Here is a 21,056-nt window from a genome sequence, read left to right as displayed (position 1 = left end):
GTTAGAGCAGCAGCCCAAGTTAAGTATGTCCACGTAGTAATATAAATCTGCATTTTTATTTCCAAAGAAATAAAAGAAAAAGAATCCAAAAACTTACCTACAGGACAGAAAGAGAGATAATTAAATGAATTAACTTTTGGACCATTTCTAGGGGCCTTATTTAAATCTCGTTAAAGATCAAAATGATTGCTGTGTACACTTACCCGTCATAGGGAAGGGGTCTGTACTGGAATAATTTTTAAAGGGTGTGTTCTCTTTAATGTCTTTCATTATAAATAAAGCGTGTAGAGTGCTCGAATAAAAGCTACCTATATTGTACATAAACAAGAATTGCCTTGGAAGTCAACAAGTCTTATTTCTTTATTTTAGTGCTCTTATGTTTCTTACAGATTAGGGAAAGAATATCCTGTAGTATTAAGTAACTATACTGTAGCTTTAGTAAATATACTATAGTTTAAATACTGCACACTATCTAGAATTTTCATGCAACTGAGGCCTAAGTTAATAGTTTGAATTTTGGAAAATTAAGTATTTTTGAAATTAATTTTGGATTTGCATCTTTTCTATAAAGGTTATGGACATCATTATGTACTGCCTTGAAGGATCTTTAGTTAAAAAGAAAGGTCTTCAAGAATGTTTCCCCGCCATCTGCAGGTAAAGAAGCCTTCGATAGCATGCAAAATAAATAATTTTTACTAACAAATAATTTTGAAAAAAATTTTAATTGAGTGAATTAGTAGTCTTGCCCAGTTAGAAAACCAGTTCTGAATTACTATCTGCTTACTTTCTGAAAACAGTTTAGGCAGCTCATAGTCAAAAACACAGCTATAATAGAACCAGTATTTGAAATTGGATCCTGATGAGATTTTCTCAAAACTTGAAAAAATGAGTAAGAGATAGCATCTGTTGAGTATGTGTGTGTCCTTACCTTCATCACTCAAATTAACATTTACATTACAAAAGGAAGAGTTTAGGAAGCTTCTTTCTGACTTAGGAGAGAAGGTATACTTTTCAGCCAGGGGAACATTTCTACCACATTTTCACTGGTAAATTTTATTTTTAATGTAAAGGTAGCATTCTTCATATTGTCCTACCAAGTGCAGTTGTTTTCCCTATGAGATAACTGGCCAAGAACAGTTAGAACTGAAATAATAATGTTGCATATGTTGAATATAACCAATAATTTTAGACGTATATAACATTTCATTGTTAGGAAATGAAGGTGTTTTAAATGCAGTAGTGTTTATTTTCCCCTTAAAATAGTTTTTGGTTCTCAAAATGTTTATAGCTTGGGGTACATTTTGTTAAAAAAATTTTTACCTCCAAGTGGTTGTTAGAAATAGTGCTTAAATCTGTTGAAAATCATTGTTTCTGTAGAAAACAGAAACACCAGTTGTCATAGTTACATTTTTCTTTTTAAGACACATTCAGTGATCTCCTTCCTTCTGTTTGCTCAGTTCTGCACACATACAGTAGTGACAAGCTTCACTTCAGACTCTAAGTTTCCTGAGACAGGTGATGTCGTATGACACATCGTTATGTCTTCCGTATCTCCTGGCCTTTGAGCAAGTGTTTGCTGATTGGGTTGTACTCCCTGAATCTTCTAGTATCTCCTTCCATATTTATCATAGACTTTATACTGTAGCCACCTCATTTTGGCGTTGCTGAATCATGCCACCCAGAAATGAAAAACAGAACACCCAAAAGGAAAAGATTGTGCTGGAATATACATGTGGAGAGATGTGTGTTTTCTTATGGTACAGATGACATGTGTGAGAATGCAGGTATTTTTTTTTTTTTAACATTATGCCACGTTAATTTAGGTTTGTGTTCTTTTTGTTAGAAATTGTATGTATAAAATCTTTTCATGCCGTTAACTGATGACAGTATATGTAGCTGTTACTGTCTCAGTTAAGTTGTTCTCTAAGGAAATGCCTGTGCAGAAATGGACACTGGGATGTCTCTTTATAGAGGTGATGATTGTTGTAGAGCTGAGTGCTAGCAAATGTTAGTAAAGGATTCCTTATAGCACCAGTCTTGGGGATGTAAGATAAGCCTCCTGGAGTTAACGTGAGGAAATTGTCCAGTGTTTCAAGGGCCTGTCTGCCCTTGCTGGAAGCCTGCCTCCCCAGTAAGCCGCCCCCTCAGTTCCTTAGGTCACCCTAGTTTGCTGGTGTCCACTCTTGTTTGCTGGTGTTTCTTTGCCGGAGAGTAAGGGTTCTCCTGGGAAGCTAAGAGGGCATGCTCAGTACCCGGTTATTTTGATTTGGCAGAAAACAGTTGTATTTTGTTTATTAATTTGATAACATCTACTGAATACCTACTGTGTATCAAGTACTAGCTAGGCCCTGGGGATAAAATGATGAATAGGATGATACCCTCAGGGAGCACACAGGGTCTGAAAGGGTAGGTGATGATTAAGATAGATAATTCCAGGGTGCTGTGTTATGCGCCAGAGTAGAATTCCATACCAGAGACAAGACTGGGCAGTAAATGGCAGTGCTTAATTCTGGGTAGAGGAGGCTTAGAAAGTTTCACAAAGGAGAAAGTATAGTAATAATAATAATAATAGAATCTTAGAAAGTTTCGCAAAAGAGAAGGCAGACTAATAATAATCTCCTTTTATTAAAGGAGAAACATGTTTTGATAACAGTAACTGCCAGGTAGAGAGAAGGATCCATGCCCCACAAGGGTTTGGGTTGGTGGTGGGAGGAGTGATGGTGCGTTCTGGGAAAGCTTCACAGAAAAGTTACTGGAGCGAGCTTCGCAGAATGAACCGGTGTGTGCCGTCTGGAACTGCAGAAAAAACCAGATCAGTAAATGTCTAGAGACACAAAAGGATATAGTGAACTTTGGCAAATTCTAGTGGCCAGAATGCAGGTTGAGGGTGGACATCTAATGTGGTGTCAGAGGGTGGGGCTTTGAATTCCATATGAAGGAGTTTGACCGTCATTCTCTAAGCATTGGAGAATCAGCAGAGTTTAAGTAATTTTGGGGCCAGAGCGAAGTTGATAAGACCTAATCTTAGGAAACTTCAGACTAATACAAGCAGTTGTTAACTATGAAATTAGGTTAGATATTATATAGCTGTGAAGATAGAAGCCACAGAGAGCCAGCCCGTAAACATCGGAAGGTGATTAGCAATATAGGGTCGTTGTGTATGCTGCATGTTAGTTGGAACAGGCAGTAAGTTATGGAGGACTGCAGAGAACATTAAGCGGAAATGGGGCCTCAGAAGGTTACTGTCTGATGCCTCCCTGCCTACTAGCTGATCTGTACTTGGTTGATGAATGTGCAACAAAGATGTCAACATAGCAACAGAAGTTAAAATTCTTTTACTCGATCTCTGCCGTGTCCATGCCATTGTTCTGGGTGCCTTACATCACCTGTGACCCCCCTGCTTGTAAACGTTTTTCACTAAATATGGAACTCCAGTCAAAGTGACTGAAGTGAGTATCTGTGGTTCAGTCATGTGGTATTTGTTTTTGCAATCTTTATATAATCTTGTAGTCTTTTTGTGTGTGGAATTTTTCTTCTCTTCTTTCCTTTACCCTATTTATTATTTTTTTTATTTTTATTTTTTCCTTTACCCTAGTTTAAACATGTTACGGGTTTTAGCTTAGGCTAAGCTCTGTCATGTTGTGTTGCTGTATACTAGTATTCAGTTGTTATGGTCACTAGATCAGATCATAAAAAGGTGTTTAAAAACTTCATTACATATTCTTTAAATGAAATATTTTAAACGAAATATTCTTTTTAAATGAACTACTCATTTAAATGAAATATTAAATAAGCACCTAGTGGAATGCTCATCATTTAGATATTCTGAGAATGGTAGTTTCCTGTGGGTCTCTCCGTCTTAGTAATAAGGCGAAAAACCAAAATGTATGTAAGAAATTAGTCAAAGATTTGAAAGTATTTTATATGCATACAGACTACAGAATGGAATTATTATTTTCATATATGTAAAAAAATTGGTTTACTTCTCAAAATAATAATTTTTAGTCAGTGTAATAAAGGCGATCTTCACATCTCAAGTTGTATTACTTTAACTAGGAAATAATCAAGGATCCCAAAGTCATTGAATATTTAAAAATCGAAAGTACTGTGACTTGGGTTATACATAAAATTCACAATTTTCATCTATTTGTGAAAAGAAAAAAAAATCTTAAAAAATTCACAATTTTCTGTGAGTACTAAGATGAAGGAACATCATCAAATGCTGAATAATCCCGATAATGGTTCTCTTGGTTTTTGGTTTGGTTTCGTTTTTAAAACTTGATCAGTGGGCTTATGATTCTGATACACACCTGTGTTTTGAATTTTCTATTCAGGATTTTAAAACCTTAACATTAACATTTTAACATTAAATTGGTAGTTTCTCTAAGCTCTTCTTTATTGTTGGAAGTTTGGCAGCCTTTTTCTCAGATTGCCTGAGATAATAAAACTTCCATTTTATTGTTATGAAAGTCTTTGGTTTTAACTTAGGCTGATCTCTATGTGTTGTTAAATACTAAGAGTCAATTTGATTCCGTTTTTCTTATTTATTCATTTATCTATTCAGATTTATTTCATGATTATATGACTCCATATGTAATTTAATGAGTAGTGACTTCATCTACTTAGTTATACTATTAACTGAATTTTTTTGTCCTCTGATATGTTTATTCAAAACATGTTAAAGTTTAAGCTGCAATTTGTAAATTCATTGAAAGAAAGAAGGAGTAATACAAAAAGTTTGATTTACCCAATTTGGTTTATATAATAGCTTTTCTGTCAGTGTTAAAACTTCTTTTAATATCTTTTTTTTTTTTTTAAGATTTTAGTTTTTTATTTGACAGAGAGAGACACACGAGAGAGGGAATACAAGCAGGGGGGAATGGGAGACGGAGAAGCAGGCTTCCTGCCAAGCAGAGAACCTGATGTGCGGCTTGATCCCAGGACCCTGGGATCATGATCGAGCTGAAGGTAGATGCTTAACAACTGAGCCACTCAGGCTCCCCCTTTGAATATCTTCTGCTTGAAAGTAGAAATGCATTAGGACGCAAGCCAGTAAAATTTGACAGACATTCTTTCTTATCACTGATCAAAACTCACTTGCTGATACTAAAACATGAGGTTACAGCAATGCATCAATGCATAATTTGCCAGAGATAAGCCCTAAGTTCAAATCTAAACTTAGCAGCTGATGTGCAGAGAGGCACAGACCATTAGTACCTAAGTCACAGTGTTCATAAGGTAGCACAGTTGTTCAAAACAAACATTCCTCTTTATAAGCCTGAGCTCTACATGCAACTGAGAGTCCTCATATAAAAGACATACAGTATGTATGTAGCTTACAGACCCTGTAGTTTTAGAGGTTTTGTGACTCTCAAGAACGTGTTAGAAGGATGCTTACACAACTAAATTTTTTTTTTAAGATTTTATTTATTTATTTGACAGAGAAATTGAGATCACAAGTAGGCAGAAAGAGAGGGGGAAGCAGGCTCCCTGCTGAGCAGAGAGCCCGATGTGGGGCTTGATCCCAGGACCCTGGGATCATGACTGGAGCTAAAGGCAGAGGCCTTAACCCACTGAGTCACCCAGGCGCCCCTACACAACTAAATATTAAACATAGTACAGCGAGCACTCACTGGTTGAGAGAACTAAGGACACAGGGGAGGTGATGTTTAAAAATGTACTGAGGGCTCACTCTCAGTTGGGCCCTCTGAATAATGATCTCCAAGTGCAGTTCCTAGACCATCTTCAGGAGAATTACCTGATTTCTACGCTCCACCAGAGAGACACCTCCTCAGACTCTTACAAAGCCTGGGACACTGCATTTGGCGGCCTCCCCTGATGATTTTTAAGTACCCTCAAGTTTGAAAATGAGTACTCTAAAATCCAAAACGAAGAAACACAAAACCTGAGTCATTGTGCATAATGACCATGTTCTGTTATATAAAACCTTGGATCCGTGAATGCTTACTTGCTTCTATATTGAATAAGCTCAGAGGAACACCAAGGAAACACCTGAAGACATTCCTTGACTTCCTTCGCTCTGGTGATGCCCTGTTAGTTTTTAAAGAGTTGCCCTTAGACTGTATCACGAAATGCCTGCCAAAGATGCTAACTTCAAACTGGTCATTGATTGGCTTTTATCTAAAACTCGGTTGGAAAAAAACCAGAGCTAGTTTAAAAAACACACAGGCCATCCTTCAACTCAGGTCATGATCTCAGGGTCCTGGGATCCAGCCCCATGTTGGGCACCACACTCAGCGGGGAGCCTGCTGCTCCCTCTCCCTCCACCCTTCCCCCTTTTTGTGCCCCCCAAATTAATAAATAAAAATCTTTAAATAATCTTAAAACCTTTAAAAATAAATAAGTAAAAAATAATACAAAACAAAACAAAACAAAAAAATTAAACACATAGTCCAGTAACAGCAAAAAAACCAAACCAGAACACGTGGTCCATTTATTCTTCTACATGTTTGAGTTTATATCTGTAGAGGAAATTACACACCATCAGAGAGCTGCCTTGTTGGACCATAGTGTCTGGTCTCCTTCCCAGTTCTGTCCCCAAGATCTCTTCAGGACTACGCCTGCAGTTTTCATGGAGGAATCTTCCGGGAGAGTGTCTGGAGAAGATGGCCAGTGCTTTAGTGTAGGGCTCGTGCTGACGTCATGCTTCACTTTGCTTAGTGCCCCCTTCCGTGAAGACTCAAGACATTTCTTTTAAACGCAGACAACAAGCATTTTTTGTTTGGTTCTAAGGAACTAGTATGTGTTTTGGTTGTTGTTTTTTTTCTTCCACATAACCAGGGGTTTCATTTGAAAATTTTGCTTTGGCCCTTAGGCAGCTCAAAGCCAAATCTCTGCCTGCCTCTCAGTCGTGTCTCCCATCTCCCATTCTCCTTCCTCATCATCAGACCTCAGACCGCTCCTTCTCTTGTACCTTCCCCAAGTCCATGATGGAGTATGTGAATGTATATGTATGTATAGGTCTGTGGGAAGTAGATGCATGTGTTAAATCTTATTTCAAAAGCCATGGCCACAAAAATAATTTTACCCTGAATCCAACTGATTATTTTCTAAAAAAAAAATTTGTTTTATGATTTTATTTATTTATTTGACAGAGATCACAAGTAGGCAGAGGCAGGCAGAGAGAGAGAGGCAGGGAAGCAGGCACCCTGCTGAGCAGAGACTCATGCAGGACTCCATCCCAGGACCCTGGGACCATGATCTGAGCTGAAGGCAGAGGCTTTAACCCACTGAGCCATCCAGGCACCCATTTCTAAAAAATTTTTTAAAAGTCCTTGTGTTAACTGAATGATCCTAGGTCTTCCTGGAGAACTTTATGTATCTGTAAATATTTATTTACTGGAAGATACAAAAATCACATGATTTTAATTGCTATATAAACTTTATAGTCATGAATTTAAATATTTCCTAATCCACATTAGTTCCAGAAATATTGTTAATAATATAGAAGTGTCTATTAATAATAGAAGAAAATTACTTAAATTTCAGTGCCCTTGAGAGATTATAGCATATACATCCTTCAAAAAGCTGATCCACAAAATGGTTCTGCCAGATTTTCCATCACTATAACAAATAAGGCTGTATTATTATATAGGAAATAAGGTGCCTTCCTTTTATAGCAGTAAGATTCTTGAAACATTGAATATTTATGTTTGTGAATAAGCAAAGTCAGAGGTACAACCAGGTAACTCATTGAAGACATGAATCCCTCCAGATTCTCGGTGGACTCATTGGCCTTTGCTTTGCCTTTGTCAAGCTCCTAGATGATCATCAAAGAGGCATCAGCTGGCACTCTAGGTCACTGTCGTTGGAGGCAGAAGTACTGAGGGCTCTCGAGTGAGGTACAGTTAACTGCCTGGTTATAAATAATACAGTGTCCACAGTTAAACATATCCTAGACACCAAGAAAGTAGAACTAACTTTTTTCAAGGAGTGGAAGATAAACATCACTGGAGTTTTCCCAGAATTCCTTGTTCAAATGTAGTTCCCAGGATGCCTGGATGGCTCAGTCAGTTAAGTGTCTGCCTTAGCTCAGCTCTGCAGGGCAGCCTGCTTCTCCCTCCGTCTGCCACTCCCCTGTTTGTGTGCTCACTTGCTCTCTCTCTCTCTCTGACAATTAAATAAATAAAATCTTAAATTAAAAAAAAAAAGTAAAATATAGTTACGAACTGTTGTGTTGCTGAACTTGGATATCCTCGTGAAGTCCCTCATATAACAGACCAGTCAACACTGAGCGTCTCGTGCCTGACTCAGTTTGATTAAGTTTCCCCTTTCGGTCACCATATAAACCCTGTGACTTATTTTATATGACTATATTTGATGCAGCAGCATAAAAAATCAAAGTGTAAAAATACACAGATGCTACTGAACTAAGAGAAAAGCAGTATAGAACATGTATGTATTACATAGACTTTTAAAATGTTTCTTAATTTATTTTGTAAAAATACTCTTTTGCTTGTCTCGATAAAAAATTGAGTAAGCTCTTGTAAGCTACTGCCTGTGAAATCTCAGTTAGAAAGAAAGATAAAATACCTCTGGAAATAGAATGAAATTATAATGTTATTTTAAAATTTGAGGCTATCTTATTAATGTTCTTGTGGACTAGTAGTGACATAATGCATAGCAAATAAAGGATTAGGGATTTAAAAATGAAATTGTAAGTTGATGGGAAAGTATGATTATACTTGGAGATATAAAAGGTTTCACGATTTTTTCATAGCAACAACTAGATACATGTGCCTCTAAATGCAATTTTTTAGTCACTTGAGTCCTCAGTTACGCACGTTGCTAAGAAGCTGAAGGGACTTACGGATCCACTTCCTTTAGAGCGCCCCCTAGCAAGAAGGCGAGGGCTTCTCTGGCCAAACCAGTATGCTCCAAAATTCCCAGATAGATCCTTATTTCAAGTATTTTTATTCCCTTAAGTTGAGGCAATTGATTTGACATACAACTAAGAGTGATTTAATTTTTATGCCTTCTAAAGACTTGTCAAATAGACTCACAGGTTGAAAAGAAATCCTTTGGTCGGCTCCGTCTCCGTTTTTAGTGAAGAAAGTCTAAACACTTGGTGCAGACACTCAAGGACTGAGTGGAATAATGACACGAGCTAGGCCACTTCGTGAGTTTAGTCCTTAATTTCGTCGCAATAAATGGTGCCAGTGAGTTCACTGCAGCAGTGACCTTGCTGCGTTATTTTTATAGGACGGCAAGCTGTAGACTGTTGAATCCGAAAAGGCCCTTATGTTACCCATTACGTCTTCATCCTTCACTTTACGAACGGACAAGCATAAGGACATTTTTGTGCGGACAGTCGGATGACAGTGAAGCCCAGCTTTGCTGAACAGATCTCACACCTGCTCTGTGCTCTGCAGGGGACAGTCCACAGGCATGGACTCACCAAGCGACAGCTGTGTCATCTCCTCAGAGGACGGGATGGCTCCTGTTGTGTTCCAGGCCCCGGTCTCTTCCTGCTGCATTCTTCATTCCGTCCTCTTTCGCTTCCTCTCGGACTGTTCTCTCTAGAGAACGCTGCTCTCACATTAGCCTCTCTTCTTTCTGGCACCTCGTCCTCGGCCTGGAAGCAGGCTCTGTTCTCTCACTGAGCAGCCCTCCCTCCCCCTGCATCCCATCTGTCTGCTTCCTGGCCTCTCATCTCTCCTCCTCCCGGAAGTGGAGTCTGCGCTCTGCCCATTTTGTCACCTCTCGTGTCCTCTTGGGCTACTCTGCTCTGATCTTTGCCCCACCATTTGCTCATCTCTCCCTCTCCCTCTCCCCGCCCCCCACCCCTTTATAGTTTTTTGATTGTCCAGTATTTTTCAGTCTTTGGTGATTCTCAAACCTTCTGGTCTCAGAACTTCTTAAATATTAAAGACCCAAAAGAGTTATTTGAAATACTAAATGAAGTTCATGTTGATATAAAAACATATTTTTATGAAAAATAACTAGTTTGCCAGAAAAATACTGAGAAAGTAGCATTGCTTAACATTTTTTCAGATTTCTCTAATGTCTGACTTAATAGGAGACAGGTGGACTTTCATATCTGTGCCTGTCTTTAATCTGTTGCCATATGTTGTTTTAATTGAGTATGTGGTGAAAAATCTGGCCTCACATAGATACAGAGTTGAAAATGTTTCAAGAAGCCTTTTTAATATAATTTAATATAATTTTGCATCTTCTTCAGAAGTTCACCAAAACGCAACATGTGGTCATGTGATCATTTTTAAAGGTTAGCTACAATGTAGAATCTGTAATCATAATGAACTTTTCATGCTGTTGTATTAAACCCATTGGTACATCTTGCAGTTTGAATGGGTCTTTCTCCCATGTATGATTTTGTGACATTATGCATTTGTCTTTGGAAAGTACTGGTTCCTGAGTTATGTAGTTGTCCATATATTGTCATATTGCAACACACAGTATCAAAAACATCACTTTTGCTAATATTTACTGCTGATCTCCTGAAAAAGCCAGTGTGGTGTAGGAAGCCAGAGTTCTCATTTGTACCTGAAAGCCTGAATTTTATTATTGGCAGCAAGTTCTGTCAGTTGTTTTCTTGGACAAGAATAAAGTAGTTGATTTTCAAGAAAATGTCTACCAAAAAACCAGGTCCCGATAACCACAGTTTGTCTCTGGGGTTATACTTTCAAGTACAAACAGCGTCATGTGGGAAAAACAAACAAGCAAACAAACAACTGGTTTAACTTGCTCCTTGATCCCACAAGTGTTTCTCCCTGAGACAATGCTCAGATTGCTGCATACTGGAGGGTTTTCTGTACCCTTCCCGTGTTGTCACACTGAATGTTAAAACAACAGGCGCTCAAGGGTCAGAATGTAAATAAAGTTAATAATTTTTGCTGCCTCATCAGGGACATTCTCAAGTGAAAATGCCTTGGGGTTTAGTTCTGCTTGCCAGCAGCGCGTGGCCGTGAAGATGTAATGGCAGCCAGTAGACCACAGGGCCGTGGCCTTGGCTGAGGCTAACGCACCAGCACCATACTTGGCCTTGCTCTGACACCGGCTGTGCAGTCAACACAAAGAACAGATGGAGTGATACCTCAATATCTCACAGAAGTAGTTTTGATCTCACACACTTCCTAACAGGAACCCGAGGCCCCGAGGCGTATGCACACCACCCTCTGAGAACGGCTGATGTAGCAGAGCCTTTTGTTGCCCTGAAATGGGAAACTTACTTCTTCTTAATTAAAGCTCTTGCACACTCTGCAGCCCTTAAATCCCCAAGATTGATAGATAGGTTATATCATAACCTTTCCCAGATCCAGTGCCCGAGGAGGAGGTAGGCTAGACTTCAGGAAGACTAGGGATTAGTTTTTCTGAGGCTCAGTACAAATCCTGAAATCGATCCTACTTACTTTAAAGGACCCTTCGCTTTTCTAGGGATTCCTGGCTCTCGCCGCAGTGCGGTGCCGCTGCTCTCGGAAGGGGGCCTGCTTGACCCTGGACTTTGTGTGTTACGCGCTGTGATACCGACAAGCTGGCGGCCAGACTTCCCATCATTTAAGGACTCGTGTTACAGATACTATGTTAAACGGGTTAGACCTGTATTCTCCAAATCCTAATCTCAAACTCACTATGCTGAGAGCACCTCAGTGTTTTTTTTCCTGCTCTTTGCATAGACCCGCACGTATTTCCTCCGGGACCTTGGTTCCTGCTATTCCCTCCTCCAGATCTTGACGTGGCCTGTCTGGTCTCCTCATTCACGTCCACTCCCCTGACCCCCTCGTCTCGCACGGCCTCTCCACCACCACTATAACACTGCCATTTTATCTGCATCGGGCTGATGTCATCCGAAGTCACCTTGTCCATATTTGCACTTCCTCGTTAGGTGCTTAAGAGCAGGGGCCCTGTCTGGTCGCTTTCCTGTTAACGTTCCCAGCACCCCTGGCTGTTGAGAGAACGCACCCGAAGACCCTGTGCCCGCAGCGAGGCTTCACAGGACGTGCTGCTGGGACAAAGGGACAGGGCAGGCAGCTCCTTCACCCTCTCTCACGTCTGCCGTCCTAGCCTCCTCTCCTCCTCGGCTGCCTCTTCCCAGTCCTAAATCGCATCTCATCCTGTTGATTCCAAAGTTATCCTATAGTCTCTTCTTGGCAGCCTAAGCACTTACTCTGTATTTAGCTTGCTTTTATTTCATTGAAACCAGATTCTCAAAGGTGTGGATTATATATGAAATCTTAAAATATATATTCTATACACGCATACACACACACACCCTCCACATAGAAGGAGAGAGAGAAAATGAGAGTCTACTTTTTCAAAGAGAGGAGACTCTAAGTCAATAATTCTCAACCCTCTTGGTCTCAGTTAAAAATTATTGAGGGCCCCGGGACACCTGGGTGGCTCAGGGGGTTAAGCCGCTGCCTTCGGCTCAAGTCATGATCTCAGGGTCCTGGGATCGAGCCCTGCATCGGGCTCTCTGCTCAGCAGGGAGCCTGCTTCCTCCTCTCTCTCTGCCTGCATCTCTGCCTGCTTGTCATCTCTCTCTGTCAAATAAATAAATAAATAAAATCTTTAAAAAAAAATTATTGAGGGCCCCAAAGAAGTTTTTTTGTTGTTGTTTGTTTTTTAAGATTTATTATAGAGAGCGTGAGCAGGAGTGGCAGAGGGAGAGGGAGAAAGAATTTAAAGCAGACTCTGCACTGAGCACAGAGCCCGATGTGGGGCTGGATCCCACAACCTCGAATCATGGCCTGAGCCAAAACCAGGAGTCACCTCCTGTGCCACCTACCGAGCCACCCAAGCACCCCGAGGACCCCAGAGAATTTTTATGTGGGTTATAACTATCAATATAACCCATATTTGCTGCAATATTTGAAATTAAAATTAAGAAGTTTCAAAGTAATCTGTTAAATGTTCACATAAGTAATATTTTAATGAAAGATTATATTTTCTAAAACAAAGCAAATTAGAAGAATGGCATCATTTTGGGTTTTTTCCAATCTACCACGTCTGCAGTAGAAGTCGGCCAGATTCTCGTATCTGCTTCTGCTTGTGATAGCTCACACCATGGAGAATCTGGATGTCAGCTACATGCTTGTGAGAAAATGAGAGTGAAAAGGGAAAATAGCATCTTAGTGTTCCTACCAAGGCGGGTCTGACACAGAGCATGCTTCGAGAACTGCTCTAAGCACGCCTGGGACTGCTGGCAGTGGGACGTGAGTTCTGGATTGTGGGGGGTGGGGGGGGTTCCTGCCTTTGTCACACCCAGCTGGGCAGCCTTGGACATGTCTGTAGGCTTCTGTTTCCTCCTCTGGAAAATGAGGGGCTTTCCAGTGCGTAATAACCTGCTGCAAGCTAGAGCCCGAAAGTGTTAAAATCTTTCCACATTACTCATTTATTAATATATGATTACCAATCATCCTATCTCTTAATAAGATCTGAGACATGTTATATGCTCTTAATGTAAGGACGCTGCAGCTTCTTTAATGCTCTCCCTAAAATTCTTTGAAGTAATTAACTATCAAATCTGAACCAACAGCAGATTATTTAATGAACAAAGGACTCAATTAGTACGAAAAATAAGTTAAAGGTTTTAAGAAGAAAACATGAGAAGTACCTATTTTATTAAGCTTTTTTTTTTAACCTGTTGAAGTTCTATGGAAAAAGTCAATTAGGTAGAAATCAGAACATAGTTTTAACATAGAATCACCATTGTGCTTTTAAAAGCCTATTATTTGTGGTATATCCAGACAATGAAATGTTATTCAGCACTAAAAAGAAATGAGCTGTCAAGCCTTGAAAGACGTGGAGGAACCCTAAATGCTTATTACCCAGTGAAAGAAGCCAGTCTGAAAAGGCTTACATACTGTTTGATTCCAACTATATGACATTCTGGAAAAGGCAAAGCTGTGGAGTCAATAAAAAGATCAGTGGCTACCAAGGGGGTTCGTGGGAAGAGAGCATGAGTGGGTGGAGCACAGGGTTTCTAGGGCAGAGAAATTACTCTGTGTGATTCTGGAATGGTGAATGCGTCATTTTACATTTGTCCAGACCCATTGAATGGACAAACCAAGAATGAGTCCTAATATAATCTGCAGACTGGGAGTGATGATAATGTGCCATCGTAAATTCATCATTTGTAACAAATACACCATTCTTGGGAGGTAGGTATTGATAATAGAGGAGTCTGTGCGTGTTGGGGGCGAGGAGTATTTGGGAAAACCCTGTACTTTTTGCTCAGTTTTGCTGTGAACCCAGAACTGCTCTAAAAAGTAAAGTCAGTGGGTGGCTCAGTCAGTTAAGCATCTACCTTCAGCTCAGGTGGGATCCTGGGATCGAGCCCCACATCATGCTCCCTGCCCAGCAGGGGAATCTGCTTCTCCCTCCCCAGCCCTCCCCGCTTGCTCTCTCTCTCTCTCACTCTGTCTCTCACATAAATAAATATAATCTTTAAAAAAAAAAAAGTAAAGTCCATTTTTGGGGTGCCTGGGTGGCTCAGTCAGTTAAACTTTGAACTCTTAATTTTGGCTCAGGTCATGATCTCAGGGTCCTGGGATTGAGCCCTGCATTGTGGGAGGAGGGCATGATGAGGGAGTCAGGCTCCCTGCTCAGTGGGGAGTCTACTTCTCTCCCTCTTCTCCTTACCCCCTGCTCACACACACTTTCTCTCCTTCTCTTTCTCAAAATAAATAAATAAAATCTTTTTTTTAAAGTAAAGTCCATTTAAAAAAAGTACATAATCTAGTATAAGAGTCAAGAAATCAATATGAACTTAAGTGATGTGTAATGGCGAGCATTCAGTATTTATTTTTGATGACAGCGTATCATTCTCAATCATTCAGTGATGAGAAATTTTAATTAATTAGTCACTCTGTTATGGTCTATGCCATCCGGTTATTCTAAGTAATGCTAGATAGTGTTTGTTTTTTGAATTGAAAATTGGTATGAAAAGAAATATTCTAATTGACTGGGTTTTGCCAGATAAATGATAAATCATAGTACCCAGTTCCAAAATTAGAAAAAAAAGTCACCGAATAAATAAGAATCAATACATGGAGTTCAGGTGACTTAACAAAGTAAAATAATTTTTAAGCAGTCGTGGGGCTTTTCTGGAGTAAGGTTTTCTGCAGACTTGATTCCCTTACTCAGCGGCCACATAACGTGCGTCTGTTCTGTGTGTGCGGTGCCTGGCCAGCCCGGGCTGCTCGGCTGCACTGGTCAGTGGGGCATGGCTCTGTCTGCCTCAGAAGCCTTCACGCCGGCTTGGCAGAGACGGCCGGTGCATCGGAGAGATGTCGTAGCGCTCTGATAAAAGGGTCTCCGGGACACGTGGGAGGATGGGAAGGAATGAAGAAGGAGGGAGCGGCTAGTAGTGTGCTGGAGGGAAAAAGAGAACTGGTGATGTCTTCGCTGAACATAAAATGATGAGTAGATGTTTATGAGGCCGACAAATCCTTCTAACTCCAAAACCTGAGGTACTTCCATATATAGAATCGGCTGTCATTGACTAAAACAGTATTTTAAATGTAGTTGTGAATCTCTAACTAATGAGTCAGTGATTGCTTTGCAAAAATTATAGTGCATATGCTTTTACGTTGCATATTTCATTGCCAAGAATGAGGGAGTTCTCAAACAGTCTATGCATAGGCCTGAACTATATATTCAATGGCTCAAATACTTGGACTTCTTAGTAGATACTAAACAGATTTTGTAGTGGCAAGGAGGAAACTAACTTGAAAGGGCTCCGGGTATAAATTTCTCTAATTAATTATAAATGGATAAATCATCAGCATTTTAGTAGTATTGACCCTGGAATCTAAAATGTTTTTATGGTTTTGCTAGATTTAGCTCATTATCTCTTAGCTGACCTTTGTTGGGAACCCCTTAGCATGATTTCATGTAGAAAATGTACTTTATGTTAAAACATTTTTATTCGCTCATGTCCTCTAAATGTAGTTCTTGTTTGCCAACAGTTGTTCCCATTAAAAGATACTAGATCTGTGACATACCATAGAGCTGTTAAAAAGATTGAGGTCAGTCCATTTCTACTGATCTGGGAAGACAGAAATAGAAGAGTAACTCACGGAGAGATTAGTAGTTTCAGAAGGGCACATAAAAATCATTTTTGAAGAAGAAAACTGTGAGGATTTATATTCATGCTTGTATGTATATGCATATGAAGAGGAGAAAAATCTGGAAGGGGCATACTCCAAAGCTTTTCTCAGGATTACCTGAGGTGCTGAAGGGGTTGGTAGTAAAGGGTAACTTTCTTAACTGTTTATTTTTCTATGTTCTCTGTGTTTCTTTTTTACGGTGAGTGTGTATTTCTTTTAAATTGGATATATATGGGGCGCCTGGGTGGCTCACTGGGTTAAGCCGTTGCCTTCAGCTCAGGTCATGATCCCAGGGTCCTGGGATCGAGCCCCGTGTCTGGCTCTCTGCTCAGCAGGGAGCCTGCTTCCCTTTCTCTCTCTCTGCCTGCCTCTCTGCCTACTTGTGATCTCTGTCTGTCAAAAAAAAAAAAAAAAAAATTAAAAAAATTTAAATTTGATATATATTAGAAAATTCAAGTAAATAATAATCATTGGTAAAACTGTTAAAGCTGTAACATAGAGAAGAGTCCATAAAATCAAAGTAAAACAAGTAAACTTTTGAGCTGAATGAGAAAAAAAAATCTAGACAGAAGAGTTAAAAGTCTGTATTTTCAGAGCCAGTTTACCTTTTCTTAAACTTTGTTATTATGTAGACAGACTGATTGATTCTGCTTTTCAAGTGAAAAGCTGATTCAGCTCTGTTCACCCTAAATGGGCACTTAAAATCCAGTAAGGAAATGAATACCATCTACTTTAGAACAGTGCATAAGCTCATTTTTTAAAAAAAACTCCTCCAAACCTGTGGTTTGTTCTTATCCCATATGGTGATAACAATAATAGGATGTAAACAGCTTCTGTGCTAACTTCCAGGAAAATTCTTAAATTGGTTACCATTTTATTGTCTACTTTCTATAATAACTACAGATGTTAACTCTTTACTTTGGTGAATAGAAGTCACTCTCAAACCATTTTAGTCCATTTCCCTACTCCTAAAAACTCTACGACAGAAAGACTGTTTTTTCAATATTAAAGTTCTTCATGAAACAAAACAAAACTCTAAAGCTTCCAGGACTATTCCATTTCCCTGTATAATGGAAAGAAAGGTTACTTTTCAGACTGTTTGAAATGATACATGGAGTTTCAACCCAAAATCCCTTTTATTAGTATCAGCAACTTTAAGCTGAAACTAAAATAATTTGCAGTTACTATCAGGTTATATTGGCAAATCACAAGTATTTAAGAAATAAGTATGAAATATGTGGGAGCTTTCATTTCCCTTATTTAGCATGTTAATAGCACTTGATTCTTTCTGTAGCCTATCTTCAGAGGTGCAGATGATGCTGGTTATGGTGATGGTGATGAAAGGTGCTGAAGTGTGCGTGTACTCACGATAGGAAGCGTTTGTTGTGGGCCAGGCACTATTCTGAGTGCTGTGCATGTATTAGCTCATTTAATTCCCACAACAACCGTACTCTTACTGTTCCTGCATTCATATAAGGAAACCAAGAAACCAAGGAATAGGCAGGTGACTTGCTCCAGGTCACAAAGTTACTCAGTGGCAGAGTCAGGCAATAAGAACTCTTTCCCAGGCACCAATACATCCTTAATATGCACACTATTTCCCTTGGGGAAATGCTGCTGCCTGTACAACATAGGAGGTGTTTCCAGCTACAGTGTGCCCATAACAAGTTCTTCCAGAAGGGAAGTAATTCGCCTATTAAATATTTAACAGTGTTATTCAGGAGATATCTGTTGACTCTTGAAAATTGACAAGAGGCTGGACAGGAGGTGATGACTTTCAAATGGAATTCACCCGTATCCATCACCATCCCAGAATGAGGGATTTTTTTTCCTTTTTGTCTTTTGAACTGGTGCCCTCCCTTGGAAAGAAGCACTTCTAGAAAACATTTCCCCGCCCTTTACTGCTCACGCCCCCACAAAACTAACACAGGTCCCCTTGAACTGGTGCCTTCGCCAAAGCCACTTTGCACACGGGTAAGTCTTGCAAACACATGAGCAGCACGGGGACCTAGAGTTCTGGGGGCAGTGTCGATACACATTTTGTGGAGTACCTCCTGCTTGACGGAGTGCCCCTGCCCTTGATGGCAGGGGTGCGCCTGTGAGAGCTGATGGCCAGTGCTTTGAAAACGTACTCATTATTTTCCTAGCCCTCACGTGGTGGCCCTCAGAAGAGCTTTTTGGCATCTCATAGTGGCCAGCACAGGGCTTGGGGCAGGTGCCTTGTCAGTGGTGCCTTCTATGGTCAGTGTCTTCTGCACGTCGCTGTGCTGCGGAAGGCCTGTTGTCCTTTCCCACAGAACAGGTTTGCCTGTGTTTAGGGCTTCAGGTTTTTTTTGTGGGTTATTGGGAACATGTGGATATTGAGAAAGTCTGAGCCCTCATCTGGAATGCCCGATGAGTACAGGGATGCAGAGCGTTGATTAGCTTTTAAATAATTTTTGTTTACATTAATCAAGAAATTTTTATGCATATCCAGCTGAGAGTAACTGAATGAATCAATCTAAAAAGTTATTTCATGCAAATTAAAATTAAAATGTGATAACCATTTTTTCTCTGGTGTTGGTGGGAAAGGTAGAAAGGTGGGTAATACCAACTGGGGGCACTCTTTCACTTTTAGTGGGAATTGAAGGGAAATTGCCGTTGCTTATCACATTAAAAATGTGTGTATACTTTAATCCAGAATCTCGCTTTGGGGATCTTATCCTACGGAAACAGTCACCTCTATGTATAAGGATCCATATGCAGTATAACTTGTCAGGAAGGGAATATTCATACACAGAATTTACACACACAGGAGCACGATGCAGGGGTGAGAAAGGATGACATGGGATCATGGATACTGACATGGGCAACATTCCTTGTAGTGTTGAGAGAAGGATAGAAGATTGCAGGGTAATATGTGTAACACGATACCATTTGTGCCATCAGAATTAGAAAAATCTCTCGGGCGCCTGGGTGGCTCAGTGGGTTAAAGCCTCTGCCTTCAGCTCAGGTCCTGATCTCAAGGTCCTGGGATCGAGCCCCGCATCAGGCTCTCTGCTCAGCAGGGAGCCCGCTTCCTCCTCTCTCTCTCTCTGCCTGCCTCTCTGCCTGCTTGTGATCTCTGTCTGTCAAATAAATAAATAAAACCTTTAAAAAAAGAAAAAAAAATCTCTCAGAAGTTCCACCAAATCCTTGACAGTGGTTCATCCTTGGTAAGGGAGGGGGTGTGAGAAGGAGGACTTCCTTTTTACTACGTACCTATTGGCAGTGTTTTGAGTTTTTTTAGAGTCCATATGGCCTTGAGACCTTTTTAACAAAAAGAGTCAAAAGTTCGTGAACCATTTTAAATCAACGTCAGTAATTTCTAAAAGCCACTCAGTAATCCTAGTATCTCAATGGCTTATGAAAGTACGTGTGCTTGTTCTACCGTCAGTACTCAGTAAATGTTAGCTCCAAGTCATGTAGTTAGAGAATTGTAAATAGTTCTAAATTGTAGATGGTTATATCCCCCATTCTGTTCCACATCCTTAGATTTTAGATGGTTTCCTGTTAACCTGGAGATTAATTTTGGATTATCAACAGAGTGTTTCTTGTTGCTTTTTAATGCTCAAGGATATGATAGACAATAGTAACTCAGCATCCTGAGATCATTGGAAAATACCAAAGTCATGGTTAAGAAAGGGATGTTACCGGTTTCTGGGTTCCTCCCAAATCGTATTTTTGCCGAGAGTTGGGTATTGCCTTTTCCTTTGTGTTTCCAAATTGACTTTTGAATTTCACTTCGGTGTTCTCTTATTTGAAGGTGATTTTTAATAAAAATTAAAAGGTCATCAATTTAAAGGAGACTATAAATAGAGAGTACCAAAGTTATTTAGAGACACAGGCACTGGGTGTTGGCGAACTCTGCAAGCAAAATGATTTGCTCCAGGATCCTGCACTCAATTCACATTTGTGCTTCACACCCATTTGTGGGGTGGCTGACACCCCACTGTGACTTAGTCATGGAAAGTTGAAGTCACAGAGACAGCTTTGGAAAAATAACCTATTCCAGTGTTTATTGATGATCGATAAGTTATTATTTCTTTTAACTATGTTTTGTGTGATAATACCACGTTCATTGACATTTACATGTGGCAGTATATCTGGCAGATTCACAGCATAGTTTTTATTTCCATAACAACATTTATACTGAAAATACATACTTTCTTGTATGCATCATTATTTAGACTATATTTGCCTTCTTGAATCTCAGTTCAGGTAGTCTTTTCTAGTTCCCTAAGGTATAATTAAATAGTTTCCAGTATGCAACTGTCAGCCTCATGCTAACATACCCAGATGACAGAGACCTTTATAGATAATTTCATATAAATCTGCAGTTACTTGTCTCAATTAAAAATTTATTTTTAGAGGGATCATGGCAGCTTCTTGACTTCTGTTTCTTCTGCCTAACTTTTTTGGACACGTTTTGTTTCTTTTATTTCCCCATCTCAATTATTATTATTTTAGACCCTATAAAATATTCATTGGCCATAAAAATCATTATGTTTTGCATAGTTTTACACTAGTTCACTGGGGGATAGGCATAGTGTTTGAACTTCTTACTGCATTACTTTTTACTGCTCATTTGGACCACATTTATGTATTCATACATTCAGCAAAAGATAAAGTCTCTGGTGGAGAGAAATGAGCTATAAGCAAAATATTGTTTGATATGAGGGATGGTTAAGTACAATAAAGACAAAATAGGATAATGGACTACAGGATAATGGAGGAAGGGCTGCTATATTAGATAAGGTGGCCTATGAAGATCTTAGTCAAGATCACCTTGGAACAAAGACCTGAATGAAGGGAGGGTACAAGCCATGGAGATATCAGGCAGATGAAGTTTTCAAGTGGAGGGTGCAGCAAGTGTTAGAGCTCCAAAGTGGAAACCTTCTTTTTTTAAAAAAAAAAAAAAAAAAAAAAAAAAAGCTTTTATTTGTT

General features: G+C 39.7%; 1 protein-coding gene across 4 annotated transcripts in view; it reads left to right on the top strand.

Annotated features, from left to right (window-relative positions):
* The window catches only part of WDR7 (WD repeat domain 7), a 363,555-nt gene that overhangs the window by 266,610 nt on the left and 75,889 nt on the right, over positions 1-21,056 (top strand). For 2 of the 4 annotated variants that reach the window (XM_032310817.1, XM_032310818.1), the window contains one exon: positions 572-654. In XM_032310817.1, coding sequence (XP_032166708.1) covers positions 572-654 — 83 coding nt within the window. Of the gene's footprint in view, positions 1-571; positions 655-9,222; positions 10,330-11,415; positions 12,417-21,056 lie in introns of those variants that run through there. The other 2 variants (XM_032310820.1, XM_032310819.1) reach the window with 2 other exon arrangements.

Source organism: Mustela erminea, chromosome 13 (assembly GCF_009829155.1).
Source record: "Mustela erminea isolate mMusErm1 chromosome 13, mMusErm1.Pri, whole genome shotgun sequence".
Classification (NCBI taxonomy): domain Eukaryota; kingdom Metazoa; phylum Chordata; class Mammalia; order Carnivora; family Mustelidae; genus Mustela; species Mustela erminea.
The sequence above is the reverse complement of the archived record's forward strand: the minus strand, read 5'-3'. Positions and strand labels throughout refer to the sequence as shown.